At 42.1% G+C, this 18022-nt stretch overlaps 1 protein-coding gene across 1 annotated transcript; it reads right to left on the bottom strand.

Moving 5' to 3' along the window:
- Positions 1-605: 605 nt before the first annotated feature.
- Positions 606-13905, bottom strand: LOC121692833 (zinc transporter 10-like). The gene is made up of 4 exons (XM_042071774.1): positions 13303-13905; positions 12563-12628; positions 10077-10316; positions 606-1388 (listed from the first exon to the last, which is right to left on the bottom strand). Exons 1-4 carry the CDS (start codon positions 13796-13798, stop codon positions 949-951), a joined length of 1242 nt encoding a protein of 413 aa, XP_041927708.1. The 5' UTR covers positions 13799-13905; the 3' UTR covers positions 606-948.
- Positions 13906-18022: the final 4117 nt, after the last annotated feature.

Raw genomic sequence — 18022 nt, 5'->3', positions numbered from 1 at the left:
ACCTTTGATTTAGGTCCTTCAAAACCTTAAAAAATGGTCACACTCTTAGAATGGAGACACTCTTAAGAACCCCTAGAACAAAGATATTATACTCTCCAAAAATTAACATGCGAATTCCACAAGCCCCCAAATTAGACACATAGGCCCCCCCTACTATCTCTCAGACCTGACATCAAGACTTGCATTATGGACGGAGACAGTTATGTTTGGATATAACTTTAGTCATGGAACTGACTAATGCATTTCAATACACATAAGGCAGGAAGGCTTATGAGAATACTCATTTCACTGAATGACTTATTATTAGACAAAAACAAGTCACATTTGCTGTGACATCTACCTAATACAGTACATATCTAAACAATGCATCATATTTAGTATAATTTTTTTTGCTCAAAAATCATCAGTCTATCATTCAATGGGAAGTAGCATTTATCCTAGTCTCACCCTCACCTTTACCCATGAACTCACTACCCTCTCAAAGTTACAGTGCAAAGATTACGGGCGCTGACTGATTAAATTGATCAATTTATCAGAGCCTGTGATAGGAAATGAGCGTAATTAACAGGCGCAAAAGTGCATCATAAATGAAATTGATCACTGGCATAATTACGTGTGTGTGTGTGTGTGTGTGTGTGTGTGTGTGTGTGTGTGTGTGTGTGCGCGTGTGCGTGCGCGCTAAACCCTGAATGGCTTGTCTGGCAGACAGTTGAGAAAGGGAAGGCACATTTGTACAGTACATATTTGGTCCAAACATACACATTGGCCATTTGAACTATTCAAATGTACAGATTGTCCTACAGGCATATGGTCCTTTTGATCCTCAGTCCATGGACATCTTTCAAAAGAAAGAGCCAGTTGTTCAGTACTCCTCAGTCTCACTACAGTAGGAATGAAGCGTGTGTCAACTCTGGAGCAGCATCTTCTACCCTCAGCGATGGAGTAGCTCTAAAACTCTGTGCTTTGGACGGTCTTGCTCGCTCCTGCCCGTTCCCTCAGCAAGGTGCTGGTGCTGTCAGGCCCGTCCACGGACACCTCTGTGAGGGGCAGCAGAGGGTGCCCATTGTTCTGGTTCACGGCAGTCTGTTGTCGGGTGGCGTGCGGGCAGCAGGACAGCTTCTGGCAGGAGGGTTCCAGACAAGTGGCTGCGCAGACGCCCTTCCCCGGCTGGGGCTCACCAAACTCGGGCTGGAGGGTGAGGCTGTGCACCCCAGCCCGGTGGAAGATTTGGCGCATCTGACGGGAGAGGGAGGTAAAGGCGGCGCCGCCGCCCTGGAGTTCAGGAGAACAGTGCACGTGGAGGGTGGCCACAAGCCGGCCCTTGCATAATTCCCACACGTGGACATCATGAACCCCCAGCACTCCAGGAAGTAGGCACACTTCATCCACTGAGAAAGGGAGAGACAGAGATGAGAGCAGAGAGAGCAAAAATGGAGTGAATTACCATCTCATATGTAAGCTACCATTCTAAGCCACATAACTGTGTAAGATAAGTGTAGGCTAGGCTTAACAGATAGATACATAGATAGATAGACAGATAGATAGATAGATAAATAGATAGATAGATACTTTATTGATCCCCAGGGGAAATTCAAGGTCTCAGTAGCATACAGACAACACACACGCATTCACTAACAGCAGAAAAAGTAATTAAAAGTATATAATATAAAAACACAACTAAGCAATAAGGACAGTAGAAGATAAAGAATATAAATATACTAAAATACAAATTATACTAACTAACACTTAATCTAAATCAATTGTAAAAACAGTATCCACATAGTGCTGATTAATCAATCAAGAGGCGCTTGCCATGACTGAGGCAGGGACTGAGCCTGTGATTCTCTGTGTATAGTACGGTAAGGTAAGGTGCTTTGTGTGAGTGAGTATCACGGTGATAGTGCAATGGTGATAGTGCAAATGAGTAAGTCCAATAGTGCAACAGTGCAAGAATAAGTCTATATATCTATATATATAACTATTTTAAGAAAAGGTATAAGTGTGGCCATAGTTCGGCTGTGGCATGGAGGGAGGGGTTATGCATATGTGCTAATGTGCTAATATAGCACGCAAACAGTGAGGCAGAAAGACAGTGGTAAAAAGTGGCTAGTGGACAGACAGTATCCAAACATGGAGGGGGTGAAGAGGCAGGCAGACTATGCAGATAAGTCTATCTCTCCTCTTCCCTTAAGTGAAGCATTGAACAGTTCAATAGCCCTGTGGACAAATGACTTCCTCAGTCTGTCTGTTGTGCAAGGCAGTGAGCGAAGTCTCCAGCTGATCAGGCTCTTCTGCTTAACAATAGTACTGTGGAGTGGGTGATACTCATTGTCCAAGATGTTGATCAGTTTGTTCAGGGTCCTTTTGTCAGATATTGTAGTGATGCACTCCAGTTCAGCTCCCACTACAGAGCCAGCTTTCCTTACCAGCCCGTCAATTCGCCCCGCATCCTTCTTTGTGCTTCCTCCCCAGCATACCACTGCATAGAAGAGGATGCTGGCAACAACAGACTGGTAGAACATCCTGAGGAGCTTGCTGCACACATTGAAGGACCGCAGCCTCCTCAGGAAGTATAGCCTGCTCTGCCCTTTCTTGTAGAGTGCATCAGTGTTGGCTGACCAGTCCAGATTATTGTCCAGGTGGAGACCCAGATACTTGTAGGTGCTTACCACCTCCACATTGACCCCATCAATGGAGACTGGTAGCAGAGTGGGCTTAGACCTGTGGAAATCCACCACCATCTCATTTGTCTTTGAAGTGTTGAGTTGAAGATGATTGAGTTTGCACCATTGCACAAAGTCCTCCACCAGGCTCCTGCACTCCTCCTCCTTCCTGATACACCCCACAATTGCAGTATCGTCAGAAAACTTCTGCATGTGGCATGACTCGGTGTTGTAGCAGAAGTCAGATGTGTACAGGGTGAACAGGACTGGAGAGAGCACAGTTCCCTGTGGCGCTCCGGTGCTGCTGATCACAGTGTCAGAGAGACATCTGGGATCTGTGTGTCTGATGGCTGTTGACTGAGGTCGTTGTCACCTCATTGTTCGTGATCGCCATGTGGGGGAGGGGTGCAATATCCAGTGATGGTGGGGTACGATAGCCTGTGATGATGGAGGCGAGTGTTGGACTGGTAATCAGGGGGCCTATGTGGTTTCTGTGGGTTTGAAATGTAATTTTTGGAGAGTGGTTGGACTGTCTTTAGAGGTCATTGAACATGGAGAAAAATAATTTTTTTTTACCTTTTTCAACCCTTTTTTTATAATTAAAATTGTATATTTCACTATAATTAACACCATAAATTTCGCCTAAATCACTGGCTATGATGAATAAAGTTCACAAAACAGTTATTTTCAACAGTATGATTGTATGTCAAACAATTAAAGATATTTTTACAAAGATATTGTAACATAGTTAGTACGGAACACTAGAGTGGTCATTGCAAGATATTTTTTGGTATATATCCAGAAAATGTGCGCTTATTTTACTAAATTGTGTGCACATATTACTAAATTGTGCACTTGTTATACTAAATAGTGCACTCGTTTGACTAAATTTAGTAAATGTGCGCACAATTTAGTAAAACTTACGCACGTTATACTAAATAGTTCACTCATTTTACTAAATTGTACTCTCATTTTAATTGCTGTAAATTGAGCGCACAATTTAGTAAAACGTGCACACAATATAGTGAAATGTTATGTAAAATGTAATAAACTAGTTTTTTGAACTTTAGAGAGCTATTCTATTTTCAGAGTGTCAGATTGAATTTACGAACGCACCCTAAATTGTGCACTCGTTTGACTACGTAGTGTGCTCGTCTACTAAATCGTCCACTCTTTTTAGTAAATAGTGGACTCATTGTACTAAAATGTGCACTCATTGTACAAAAAATAGCACAATTTGACTAACCATTTAGCAAAATGAACACACTATTTAGTAAACCGTGCACACATTTGATTGAATTCAGTGCACAATATAATAAAATGAGAGCATGATTTAGTAAAAATGACGACAATGAGTGCAAGACAATAGAGACAAAAAATGACGACGTAAAATGAGTGCACATTCATCCAAAATAGCTGAAATAAATAAAAAATGCATTTAAAATTATAGCTTGGGTCTTGAGGATATGTCAGAACCTTGCCTGGTGACACTAATTACATTACATTACATTTGGCTGATGCTTTTTAGCCAAAGCGACTAACAACATGGTAAACAGTTTAAGTTTTAGAGCAGTTCTCAACAATTTTAGGACAATTTAAAAACATTCGAGTACAGTAAGAATAAGTGCATCAGTGAGTGCTGTTTTTAACAGTTACTTGTCAGTTTGAGACGGCTGGTGAGTGCTAGGATCAGTAAGACTTGTTGTAAGTGTTGCTATGAGAGGAGATGTTCTCTAAAGAGCTGGGTCTTCAGGAGTTTTCTGAAAATGGAGAAGGATGTCTCTGCCCTTGTAGGAGCTGGCAGTGTGTTCCACCAACGAGGAACAACAGATGAGAAAAGTTTGAAGATTGGCTTGAGCGTACCGGTGGTAGAGCTAGACGTCGTTCGTCTGAGGAGCGCAGCGGTCTGGAGGTAGCATATGTCTGTATGAGGGCATTCAAGTAGGTGGGAGCAGAACCGGAGACTACTTTGTAGGCAAGCGTTAGAGCCTTGAATTTGATGCGGGCCGCCATAGGTAGCCAGTGTAGCTGGATGAGCAGCGGGGTAACATGTGCCCTTTTGGGTTGGTTGTAGACCAGGCGCGCCGCCGCGTTCTGGATCATCTGAAGTGGTTTCACTGCGCAGGCTGGGAGACCTGTCAGGAGGGCATTGCAGTAGTCGAGTCGTGAGATGACTATTGCCTGAACCAGAAGTTGGGTAGCATCTTGAGTCAAGTAAGTCCTGATTTTCCGTATGTTGTAGAGTGCGAAACGGCATGACCGGGCGACTGAGGCAACATGATCTGAGAAGTTTAGTTGGTTGTCGAGAACAACTCCTAGATTTTTTGCAGTCCTGGTAGGTGAAACAGACAGGGAGTCAAATTTGATGTTGATGTCATGGTGTATGGTAGGTTTAGCTGGGAGGACCAGCAGTTCAGTCTTTGAGAGGTTCAGCTGGAGGTGGTGTGCCTTCATCCATGTAGCTATGTCTGAGAGGCAATCCGAGATCCGTGCTGAAACCAAGGGGTCATCAGGTGGAAAGGACAGATAGAGCTGTGTGTCGTCTGCATAGCAGTGGTATGAGAAGCCATGCGAACGGATAATCTGTCCCAAGGAGGTGGTGTAGATAGCAAAGAGAAGGGGGCCCAGCTCTGAGCCCTGGGGGACACCTGTGGTGAGATGGTGAGGTGCAGATAGCTGACCAAGCCATGATACGTTAAACGAGCGTCCTGTGAGGTAGGATTCAAACCAGGAGAGAGTAGAACCGGAGATTCCAATGTTAGCGAGTATAGAGAGAAGGATGCGGTGATTAACCGTGTCAAAGGCAGCCGACAAAGCAGAATGAGAACTGATGACCGAGCGGTCGCCTTGGCTTCTTTTAAGGCTTCTGTTACAGACAGCAGAGCCGTTTCAGTAGAGTGGCTGCTTTTGAACCCAGACTGATTTGGATCCAGAAGGTTGTTCTGTGAAAGGAAGTCAGAGACCTGTTTGGAGACTGCTCGTTCAATGCCTTTGGATAGGAAAGGCAGGAGTGAGACAGGGCGGTAGTTCTCGACTTGAGCAGGGTTGAGAGAAGCTTTCTTAAGTAACGGTGTTATCCGGGCCATTTTGAACGCTGCTGGAAATGTGCCGGAGGTTAGCGAGGCATTGATCACATGTGTGATAGCTGGAGCGATGGTCGGGCTGATGGACTGAAGTAGGCTCGTAGGTATAGGGTCCAGCGAGCATGTGGTAGGACGGCTGCATGTCAGGAGTCTAGATACTTCACTCTCGGAGAGAGGCGTGAATGCTGAAAAAGATGTTCCAGTAGTCCCTAGAGGTTGTAGGAGTGCGGTTAAATGTGTTGGCTAACATCTCCCAACACCTGATGTCCATACATACATACACTGTTATGAAATATATTCAAACTAACTTCAAATATCATCACCTGCAATGGTTAGAATTATACTGAGTGCAAATTGTTTAGGCTATCATAAACATAAATTTATATTTATGAGGGTAAAAAGGAGCTTAGTCCTGTTCCTATCTAGCTTCAGAGCCATGCTTGTCTTGTCTGATGTCTGAAGTGCTCTCAGATCAAGTTACAGGCCCTAACTGCATTCTGATTGGGTCATCAGGATCCAATCAGTTACAAAGCATAATTAAAATGGTGAAATCACAGATTTTCATTGGTTTGGACCAGTGGTCCCCAAACTTTTTCTTCCGAGGGCCAGCTCACTATGCCTGGCTCTAAGAGAGGCCCAGAGACTCGGAGTATATCAACCATAAATAGCTTAGTGCTGTGAACAACAGCAGTCTACCTTAGTTGAATATTCCATTACATTTAATCATAGGCTACTGCAATTTAATATCATTGCTAGCTGTGTTTATGTTGCGACCATGCCATATCAGTGTAAAATGTAGCTCAAATGAAATAATACTAATAAAAAGACTCTGTTTCTTTGCATACAAAGCTCAAGTTGTGAACAAGCAATATCCTACAAATAATTTTAAATTATCAAACTATGACAGTTTTATGAAGTGCTGGCAAACACATCTGAAATGACCACCACTCTAACTTTCACTCACCTGATGAGAACTTTGAACTCTGTATGAACATTTGAACGTGTGAATAAAAAATAAAAATAATTATCCCAGAAAGTCCCAGAAATATGACTTGAATAGAAGTTAGTTAGTTATTAACAAATAATTGATAAACGTTTAGAATACTTTGAGCACTGATGCAGTCAGCATAGGCCTCTTACATTGTTTGCAGGTAGGCCTACATTTCATTCCGTTTTCGATGGCAAACGCGAAACAGCGCCAAAACAACCACCAGTGGGCAAAAGGAGTATTACATGTGTACTGTTATGACTCGCCATAGAGAATGAATGGGGAAATTACGGAGGTTATAGTTTGACGATGTCGTACTCGTGCGGGCCAGATGCTATATACCACGGACATGTTTTGGGGGGCCACCCAAAATGAGTTGGCGGGCCGTAGTTTGGGGACCACTGGTTTAGACCCAAAAATATGTCATGTCCATTCCAATGGACGTGGGGTCTGAAAGGGCTAAGAATCTCTCACCTGAAAATGAAATTGCATAAGAGTGTTGCTGGTCATAACAGATGTATGAAACCATCTTTAGATTGCGTAACTAAGATCACAGTTTGAAGTAGCCTATAAAGATGTTGAACTGAAAGCGTAATATTAATAGTTGGGCGTTGAATGACGTTTTCCACCGTTTAAAGTAAAGACATTGGAGTTGGTATATGATACTGTGTTCTTCAAATTGATAAAAGTACAACTAGTTTGAAATTGGATTGATAATGCAACTTTTTAAATTATGGAGACTTATGATGGATGATCAGGATCCAAGTAATATTTGCCCCATCTGCAAAGATGGAGTTTTCTATGTTCAGTGTTATGTGTTGCAACATGATGAGTTTGTCTTGTCTTGTCACTGCTATTGTCAACATGGGCCCTGAATGAATGAATGTGTGAGTGTATGTGCTGGCCAGCATGTGTGAATGTGGAAACTTAATTCCAATAGTAATATCTTTGTGCCAAGGGGAACTTTTTATAACACAGATTTAATTTCTTTGGTGATCTACAATCACGGTCCTGTTTTTATAATGTTACTCTAGCCACTTAAAGCTGAAGATAATAAGTTCATGTACTGTATTGTTTGCGTTTTTGGAGGTATAACGGAGAGGTCAAGACAGACCTGACTGCAGCTGACGTCATCTTTGAAAAATGTTGAACTCCACTGAATGATCATTTGCTTATTAGTACTGGAATGACAGCTAAAACCTCTTGCACCAAGCTACATGTATTTTCAAGATCTGTTTACAGACTCTGAAGTCGCAGACCCAGAGACATCCTAACGACGCATGTCACACTTCCCCCGCTGGCTTCTCATGGTTGGGACAGAAGTGTGATGGATGGGACAGAAGTGTGATGGTGGAAGACACAGCTTATCGAAAGGGGGACAGCCCTTTGATCTGATATCCAACACCACTCCTGAAGACCCCAGCAGCACAGTGTCCTTGGGAGAGCAGCATTTGAAAGTCTTGTGTACCATCCCACAAAAGGACCTTGGTCAGAACATCACGAGAAAGATTGGATTAATTTAGAATAGTGGACCTGCTGTGGGCAGAATAACCCCCAAAAACAGCAAGGATCCGAAGGTTCCAGGTAGTCGACCCTAACCTTCAGACTAGAGAATTTTTATTTTGTTGGTATACTTTAACTGGAGAAGGAAATATTGAAGAAAAAGAAGAGGAACACAGGGAACACCGCCTATTAATAGAGCCAAGCGCCGCCCTGTGTCTTTGGTCTGTATGCAGTGTATCCATTGTTTATCCTTGAATGATTAGAATTCAATGAAAGCCTGTCGCCTTTTGTCTATCACCAGGTGTGAAATGTTAATGTTTGTAGAACAGCATGTGTCCAGGCCTCTGAAGGACTTCCCAGGAAAGGGGGTAGTTTTAATTAAAAGACAATAGAAGCTGGCCAGACTTGATGTCACCCAAAAGGCCACATCCCCCACACACCACACCTTTTACCTTGCATATTCATACTAGGTCACTCCTTCTCTTTGTGTGTAACTTTAAATATGTTAGACTGTTTCTGTATAGTCAGAGAAGTCAGAGAATACTGAGAATACTGATGGAAACCCATGATGGGGTGACACAAACATGCCATCTCTCCCTTGAGGGCCACTGGCCCCTCAATGAAAAGAATAAATGCCTGGATCCTGATCTTTCATCGTCCTGATTGAGTCTTAAGAAAAATATGGTAGTAAAAAAATATACTATCACACTGGCTACCTGTTAAAAGTCATTGACTTCATAAATATTACTTATACATGTATCTCTTGGTTGGTTGCCTGCATTGAAAGAGGACACCTCATGAAGACGCTCTTTTGTCTGCTTTTTTTTATAATTATTTTTTATTGCATGAAGTTATTAGGGTCAGCGCCTTACAACTGAAGATACCATTCAAACTAAATACTTGCAGAGGGAAAATAACAGCAGTTTTTAAATTACATTTCTCTCTAAACACGTTCAATAAAAGGAAAAAAAAAGAAGCAGACAAAAGAGCGTCTTCATGAGGTGTCCTCTTTCAATGCAGGCAACCAAGCACTTATCTATGCTGGCAGCAGCTGCTGCTGAAAAAGTGTACAAAGTCCCTCTAGATGGACTTGATGCAGTTGCAGGTGTTGCTGCAGGTTCAGAAGATGATCTACATCTTTTCTGAAGACACTGAGTCCTGCCTGCTTCACATGATTTCTAGTAGCGAATCTTAGCATGCTGCAGATGCTCACTGTTACAGGTGGATTTGTAGCAGTTCCTGTGCCAAACTGCTTTGTTCTGTTGTAAAATAACTGCACTGTAACAATGTAATCGTTGGCTGATCTGTGATCACCATCTCCATACTCTCTCATGGACAAAAACAAGAAATTTGGCATATGTCTCTAGTGATGGGTCATTCGCCAGTCCACACATATCTGCCACTGGATACATAGCCCAAAATCTATCTCTTCTTCAGGCATCTGCTCTTAACATGTGCAGTATGCAATGTATGCAGGCAATACTGTGTGCAGAAGTGAAAGAGTATGATCTGAACAGCAGCAGAATAGCATGACAAATGCTATACAGTGGAAGACACCCTTTAGGAAGGTGACATTACCAATATTATACATTCATTTGGAGCTATCCCACTTCTCAAGTTAAACCTGGACTTCTTTCGTTGTGAGTCTGTGTCGCCTTGGATAAAGTCAACTTTAACTTTAAATAACTACAGTATCTGTCCAATTATTATCATCTCTCTTGCACCTCTTTGAATAATGGGTACATGCTTGTTGACCTTTAGAAATATGGACTTGCTCACTAACTCTTCAACCCCTTTGACTTCCCTCAACAGTTGGTGAAGACACCTGTGAGGACTCACCGAGCGCAGCCAGAGGCAGGTCAGCCGGGCACATCTGCAGCAGCATGGTGGTGGTCTCCTTAAGCAGCGGGGCAGCAGAGGACATGATGATGACCACCATGATGAGAGTGAGGCTGGGGTCCACGTAGCACTGCCAGTTACACTTGGCCCCAGGGTCCAGGGGCCATACGTAGAACAGGGCCGAGGTCACCACCACCACCATGGAGCTCAGCGCATCATTTAGAATGTGAAGTAGCACACCTGCATTGCAGCACAGAGGTTCTAAAGGTTCTAAGGTTCTACGGTTCTAAAGTCAGCATGGCTTCGCTGGTGTGCAAAACAAATAGATCTAGCCTTCTGGATAGTGTGAGATCTGAATGTTAACACAGCATTTACTGAAAAAAGATGAGTTGATTGATTGATTGTAAATTGTCTAATCAATTTACATGCTTTTTAATATGTAGGTCCATGTGTGTGTATCTCCAATCTTCTGACTGTAATGTTTCATTTTAAAATATTTAAAGTAGAATGCCAGAAGTCCTTTATTTCTGTGTCTGTAGAAAACATACTACCAGAGAGGGTTAAAGCAGAGCTAGTAATCAAGGATCTTTGATACTACAGGGGCGCGTTTCCCAAAACCATAGTTGCTAACCAAGTTAGCAACTTTGTTGGTTGCAGTGCAATTTCCCATAGCCAACCAACTAAGTTGCTAACTGGTTAGCAACTATTTTTTTGGGAAACGCACCCCAGGATGTCTAATTTACTACAACTTTTATATATTAATTGTAACATTGATATAACATCAAGACGAGTTATTTCTAACATGCATTGGGGCAAAAGCTTACATGTATGAATTCTTATAGGCAGGTGCGCTGCTAGAAAATTTGGGCCCTATGACAGAAAAACAGAAAATAATTCTGCTATAGTATTATTAGGGGGCTCTCTGGGTCTCTGGGGGGCCCCTGTCAGTGCTGGGCCCTTAGAATTGTCCTAACCCCCCCCCCCCCAGCGGCGCCATTGCTTATAGGTGTTATAAATGCTGAGCAGGCTATAGATGGCACAGGGCAAACCATTTCCTGGTGGTCAATACAATTTTCAAGTGATAAGATTCTCAAGTGTAAAGATGGATTACTAGCCAGCCATAATCTGAAACTGTACAGGTCTCTCATTAAGGCTGGGTGCACATTGCAGAGTGTAGTCAGGGGTTAAGCATTATGGTAAATATTTGATAGCATGGATGAAATGCCAAGTCACTGTTAAGGTGATACACCACACAGTCTTTTGAGTTACATAAGGCTCATTCCACCGAATCGGTGCCTTTTGCGTCCCACAACATATAATCAGTTCTAAAGTTGCTTTAACAACAAATACATGTGTAATTTAAAAAACTTAATGTTACTATAGATCATATGCATAAATATAAGACCAAGTAAACCCAATAAAATACAAGTTAAAATGATTAAAATCACATAAATATATGCTATGGGTAAGGATTTTGGTTGATTTTGGCTTGTCCCACGCTATGTTTTTTCTTTTTCAACAGCACTTCTCAGTTGTAAAATGTTGGTAAAATGATACAATTTTCACAGTTTTATATTGTCTTAAGTGTAATCTCATTGTTAAGCAATGATTTTGACATAAATAGATATGTTTTCTTAGAAAATATAAGTCATTTATCATTGTCCCTTAATTTCATCTCAGTCCTGTTACTTTCACTAAAACCCCTTATAAAACATTGGTACAAACTAGAAGTGACATAATTTAGAAGAAGCAGATTCCACAGTGTAAGAAAGGGTAACTTTCTCTCTTCTTAAATGTCCTATTTTTCATGTTTTATCAGGGTTGTGAGAGAGGGGCGAGCATACAACAATTATTTATCAATACTGATATTACCAATATCTAGAAGTAATAACCTTTCAGATTACATACCATGTGCCTCCCTAACCTTGACCTGTTAGCTAGAAAGGAGCAATTTAGCATGAAATCATCATTCCTGTTACTATCCTACAATATTCTATGTAATAAGTGAATGGTAAAAAATAAATGCATAGCTTGAGATGGCCCAACAAAATTTCTTGTCATGTTAAGATGTGTTAATTAAATGGGCATTGAAAAAAATCAGTTTGAAACAATTATATTTTTCACATTTTTAAAGTTGAAAAGGCACCGATTTCGTGGAATGTCCCATAAACAGTTCAAAGGTCTCAGGCCTGAAGACAGCCAACAGTAGTGTCCTCAATGACCTCTCTTCATCCAGAAATGCAATGGTTTCAGTGAACCAAACAAACAGATGTTCATCTAAAGGCATCATGTTTTTCTTATGTAGCTCTCACATGGACGTGTCACACTGACTATAAAGCCACATCTCTGAGAGCGGGATGACTAACGATTTTTCTCTGTTTTCTCTGTATGTGCCATTACAAATTGCTCTTTAGCAGTCCATCCCTGTTAATAATAGACAGGTGTGAGTGCGTGTTTTCAAGTGTTGTATTTGTCTGCACACATACCTCTGATATTGAAGGGCTGCCCCTCTTTCTGTGGTGGCTCACTCTCTTCAGTTAGAACTGTGGTACCTGTGCCAACACATTAAACATACAACAAGCTGTTAATGTAGATGAGAGAGAGTGCAGAAGAGTTTCCAATACAAGGGCAATGTGACATATTCATGGGACGTTTTTCTTGTCCAGATCATGAATGAAGCCCTTTATTACTGACTTCCTCTGAGCACACAGAAGTGCATACTGCAGCAGTAGGCTTTGTTCTGATGCCAACCGCCAATAAACCCCACAAGAAGAAGAAGAAGAAGAAGACTTTGTTCTGCCCCACTCCTGAGAGACATGGTAGACAGTGCTGACTCCCTCATGGTGTTTGTGAGGGGGAAATGGCCACAACAGAAGCCTTGGCTTGGTGCCAGGGCATCCCCAGGGAATAGCAGATGAGGTAAGTAAGACTTTCTACAACAAATCAAGGGTGAATGGGAGAGGCTACTTTGACATGTATACAACATTTCCGGACATGGGAAGGCAATCATATTGTTCTCCAAACTGACACAATTTTAGATTATAAAAACCTTTAAATGTGTCCGGGCTTTTCTAACGCTGAGCTGCTTGCGCATCTCTGACTGAAGATTCGTCAAAACCGTTATCTTGTTTCCCTCAAATGTGATCGCTTTTAAAGTATTTTAAAAAGTTGTAGGCCTACAAAAAAGTTAGAGCCTGAGATGATTTAAATATAAAGGCGACCGCACCTGCCTCGCCGTTCATCTCACATCCCCCGTCTGATTTGGTTGATTCATGGGCTCTCTTCATCCGGGAGCCCAAGCACCAACAACTACGGCAGTCCTGGAAAATTAACAGCCCAACAGTGTTAACAGAGAGCCCTAGGGCGCCGACTACGAGAACCAGTTTAGGATCGTCAATGGCCTCTGGCCGGGCAAGTCGTTTAATCGCCTCCACCGAAACAAAAAAGCACAGGGCGGCCAAGAAAACGGCGTTGGCCAGAGCACCAACCACCTCAGCCCGGACCCAACCGTATGTGGAGCGCCCTGATCCGGCACGACGCGACACCGTTGAGGCCGTCAAGCCCACGCATAAAGACAGAACGTCCGATAGCATGTTGAAGGAGTCTGATACAAGTGCTATAGAGTTCCCCATGAACCCGGCGACGATCTCAGCCACGAAGAATATGACACTGATGACAAGCATGAAAATTAAGCGACATGTTTTTCCGCTGTAGCGCCCCATGGTTAGGCTACTCAATTTTCCTCCTGCAATTCACCTGTTGCTTTGGTGCGCTGCTTTTGATATATTCGTGTCACCTTCTTTCTTTCTGTCTGTCAGCAAAATTAAACCATTCACGATTCTTGGAAACCTTGCCTCTTCATGACTAGGTAGACCTACGAAATGATTTGCCTGTAATCATCACTCTCAACCCGACACCACCGCAGTCAGACCTGGTTACACATTTCCCTAGTTTCCAAATATTCACTAGATTAAGATGACCAGATTTCTGAGACAAAATCCGGGGACATTTTCAGTTGAAAAGCGTAAAACTTGTAATGTTTAATCTTTGTAAACTTAAAACGGGGACACTGTCCCAGGGGCATCACTAAAAACTACTGGGTTGGAAACGACCCAAATTGGGTCGTTTCTAACCCAGGTGCTGAGTCACTATGGGACAGCAAACATGTTGGGTTAGAATGACCCAGCAAGATGGGTTGGTAATTTAACCCAACTTGTGGGTATCTTAATCAACCCAGATATTGGGTTATTCTGACAGGGATGTTGGGTTACAGTGACCCAGAAAATGGGCATGTCCTTTTAACCCAAGAATGGTTTACATTAACTTATTTAGTTGGGTTCATTTGACCCATCAATTATGTTGAATTATTATTATTATAATTATTATATTCATACTCATTTTTTTAGATTGCGGGTTATAAGCATATAAGCCATTTAAAGAAGCAAACAAGTTTAAAGAATATAATACTGACAATTTTTAACAAATTACTCACTTAGTACTTCATCAGCATTACTCATGTAGTACATCTAGGCTACCACTTATTTTTAAGGTTTTTTTTTTTTCCAGGAGCCAAAACATTACACATTTACTCTCTACTAATATAATGAGATGTAATGAAGAAAATCTTGAATCTTAAATTCAATTGATTTAAAATGCATAAAAAGTTAAAAACCAGGAAAAAGCAGTCATCATACAAGAACAAATAGATAAAAATAGATAACAGAGCGAACATTTAAAGTGAACCATAAACCCGGGGACCCGGTTCAGTTTCAGCACAGTCCTTCCCGGTCTTTCTCTCCCAGTCGCTTTCTCATTGAATCCAAACAGGCAAAAACTTTGGCCATGACAAATACCATGAAGGGAGTTGGGGCTTTTATTCCCAATTCATAGATGACACATTTGGAGGAACTTTCAAAGAGAGGAACATGGGCAGCCGTGGCCTACTGGTTAGCACTTCGGACTTGTAACCAGAGGGTTGCTGGTTCGAACCCCGACCAGTAGAACAGCTGAAGTGCGAGCAAGGCACCTAACCCCCTCACTGCTCCCCGCGCGCCGCTGTTGATGCAGGCAGCTCACTGTGCCGGGATTAGTGTGTGCTTCACCTGGGACACTGTGTTTTCATCTCAGAGGCAAAGGTGGCCACAGGTCTGAGGGGGCCATGACGGGGGTCCTGTCGGTAACAGCAGGTAGTGCCATCAGGACAGGCCGACTTTGCTATGGACGGTTAATGTGCTGAAACTACACAATCATAACAACAAACAGACACATGAAAAGAGGTGGTAAAATAAACACAGTTACAGACACATATACATGCACACAAATCATAGTGCTATATATTCTTCTTGTGCATTTTTTGTATGTGTATGTGTGCAGGGCCGGTCCTACGCTATCCTGAGCCGGGGAGCAACATCACGCACAAGCATTTTAAATTTTTAAACTAAAAAATGGGCCCGGTGCAGTTGCTCACGTTGCTACCCCTCCACAACTGGCCCTGTATGTGTGTGTGTGTCTACCTAGTCAGTGAAGTCTTTTGCGGGCTGGGAACTTCTTCCATGGAAGTGGCACACATTTGGAATATTCGACAATGCATTCATAACGCCTGCAAACAGAGGAAGACTAAGATTAATAAATTGCAAAACACACAAAACACAAAAAGACCATCTCTGAAGCACTACTACTGAGTCAGGTACATCAAACAAGGGGCAAATAAGGGCTATGAAATGAAGAACATGAGGCCAAACACTACTTCACAACTTAAAGTGTATCATAGCCCCAGTTCCCCAAATGTATAATTGCCCCCATTCGCACCCACTAGTATATGACAAGTCTGTTAATGACGATGGCTACACTGCAGTTCCTTAAATGAGGGTGGGAGATAACTTACATAGTTACTACATTCATTTGTTTTACTGGTCCTCTTTTTACAGTGCATGAAAATGCACTGTTCTGTTATCCGAAGTCTTCTTCTTCTTCTTGAGATGTTAATAAAAAACAAACTTATTTTTCCCCATAGACTTAACATGGGCTGATGACATCACAATGGGCTAATTAACTTGATTTGCACCTGTATCAACTTCCAGCTGCTCACTACTAGGACCCATCAAAGGGCCAGTTAAACTGATTGCACCTGTATCAACAGCTTTCTGCTTAACTAGGCCAACTTTCTCTGTGTCTCTCCATTCTACAAGGATATAAGGCACATTCCATCCAACTTTCTATCCATTCATCCTCTTAAAACCATTCACTCATCCACCCATTAAGCTATCCACCAACATCCATTAAACAATCTGCCTATCAATATCCATTCAACTTTCTGTCTATAAACATCCATTATGGCATTCATGAGCGCATCTCCGTGCCTGCTTTAGTCATGACTCGAGCCTGTCACTTACCAGCCAATAAAAAAAACAAGGAAAAAAGAAAGGGGCCATAATAGCCAATCAGGAAATAGCACCTCTGTAGCTGGGTAAGATTGACCGCAACAACCTATGAAAATCGTTCACATGATTCGTCCGCTGGAGCTCGTCATATCACTTTGAGCACAGAGTAAGTCGTCCCCTGTTTTAATGTTACAACAAATTCACAAAAAATGACAAGTTGATCGCTGTTAGAGAATGTTGCCCACATAATTAGCATCTGTTTTTCAATGCTTAGCGTGGTAGCCTAAATTTAGCAACAGTTTACCAGCTTGCCGCTCTCTCCCTCACAGACACACTCACACCATGTGTAGGCTGCATGCACATGCGGACAATTTATAATGATTTATACGTATACTGGAGAGAGAGAGTCCTGTAAAAGTAGCCTATACTGTTTGTGAAGCTGTCCTACTGTAAAACTAAACATAGCCTTCTGATAAACTATTCAGAGATGGACATCAGACAATTCTTCCTGAACAGAGGCAGAGGGAAAGGAACAGTGAGGAGAGATGAGGAGGACGAGGGAGGTATGATAATTGCCCACATTAAAGGTAACATTTATGCTGGTAATAGCCAGTGCTGTGATTTGATCAATTAATGGCAAACTTAAATAAGTTTGCTGCATTTGTAAATGTAGCCTATAATAATCTACACAGAATCAGACTTCTGTGTAGATTATTAGGCTATATTTACAAATGCATGGATACATGGATTCCAGTTGCTGCTACTGGAAGAAACTGGAATCTATGCATTTCCACTGAATTATTTTTGGAATCTGATCCCTTATCATACCTGTTCATTCTTACTAGTTGCTCGACTTATCGTGACTAAATTCAAGATGGCTGCAAACGCTAAACTTCGTGAAGATACTGTCTGTATAAATCGTCTTGTAAGTAAACTACCAGTGCTTTTTCAAAGTTCTCAATGTCTCGTTTTAAATGTCCTCGGACATTTAAATGTCCCCCGGCCCTCGGAAGTCTACCAATGAAGTGTGGAGATACATTGAGCCTCGTAAATGGGTGTAAAACAGTGATTTATTTGCATGGCTAGCCCAATGCCGAAGCACCACTATTGAAAAAGCTGTTGGTAGCATCGGCTAACTAGCGCCAGATTTTGGAGTGCAGGGGACAAGCCGAGATGGGCTATGAGACATACGTTCACACTCGGTATCATGTTTCAATACACTTTAGGTCAATATCACACCGGAATTCTCCTTTAAGTAGCCCCCATTGACTGATTTAGTGTATGCCTAATCCTGTGAACATTTCAGATGCAACACCATTGCAAACGCACATGGCAGCAGGTGAAAATGAAACACAAACACATTATTCAGAATACTAGGTTTATATAGCCTAGTTATAGCTTGCATTAATATTTCTTAATTATGAAAACATGTAGGCCTAGTATGCTTATAGCCTTCACTTGGCCTCTGTTTTACAGCTAACAAGAAAAAGGTGTCTTTGAACACTACTGTAAGGAGTGTTTTACAGTAGCAGAGGAGTTGGCCATCGCAAATAATAGTGGAGGGCC

Source organism: Alosa sapidissima, chromosome 19 (assembly GCF_018492685.1).
Source record: "Alosa sapidissima isolate fAloSap1 chromosome 19, fAloSap1.pri, whole genome shotgun sequence".
NCBI lineage: Eukaryota > Metazoa > Chordata > Actinopteri > Clupeiformes > Clupeidae > Alosa > Alosa sapidissima.
Note: the sequence above shows the minus strand (reverse complement) of the source record. Positions and strands in the feature narration are given on the sequence as shown.

Bases quoted from the DNA above. Each gene is read 5' to 3' on its own strand.
- LOC121692833 (XM_042071774.1), bottom strand. From the start codon at position 13,798: ATGGGGCGCTACAGCGGAAAAACATGTCGCTTAATTTTCATGCTTGTC. The intron at 10,317-12,562 runs GTATGTGTGCAG...GCTGCAATGCAG, and splicing joins GCAGCCCTTCAATATCAGAG to GTGTGCTACTTCACATTCTA. The intron at 1,389-10,076 runs GTGAGTCCTCAC...TCCCTTTCTCAG, and splicing joins CCTGCCTCTGGCTGCGCTCG to TGGATGAAGTGTGCCTACTT.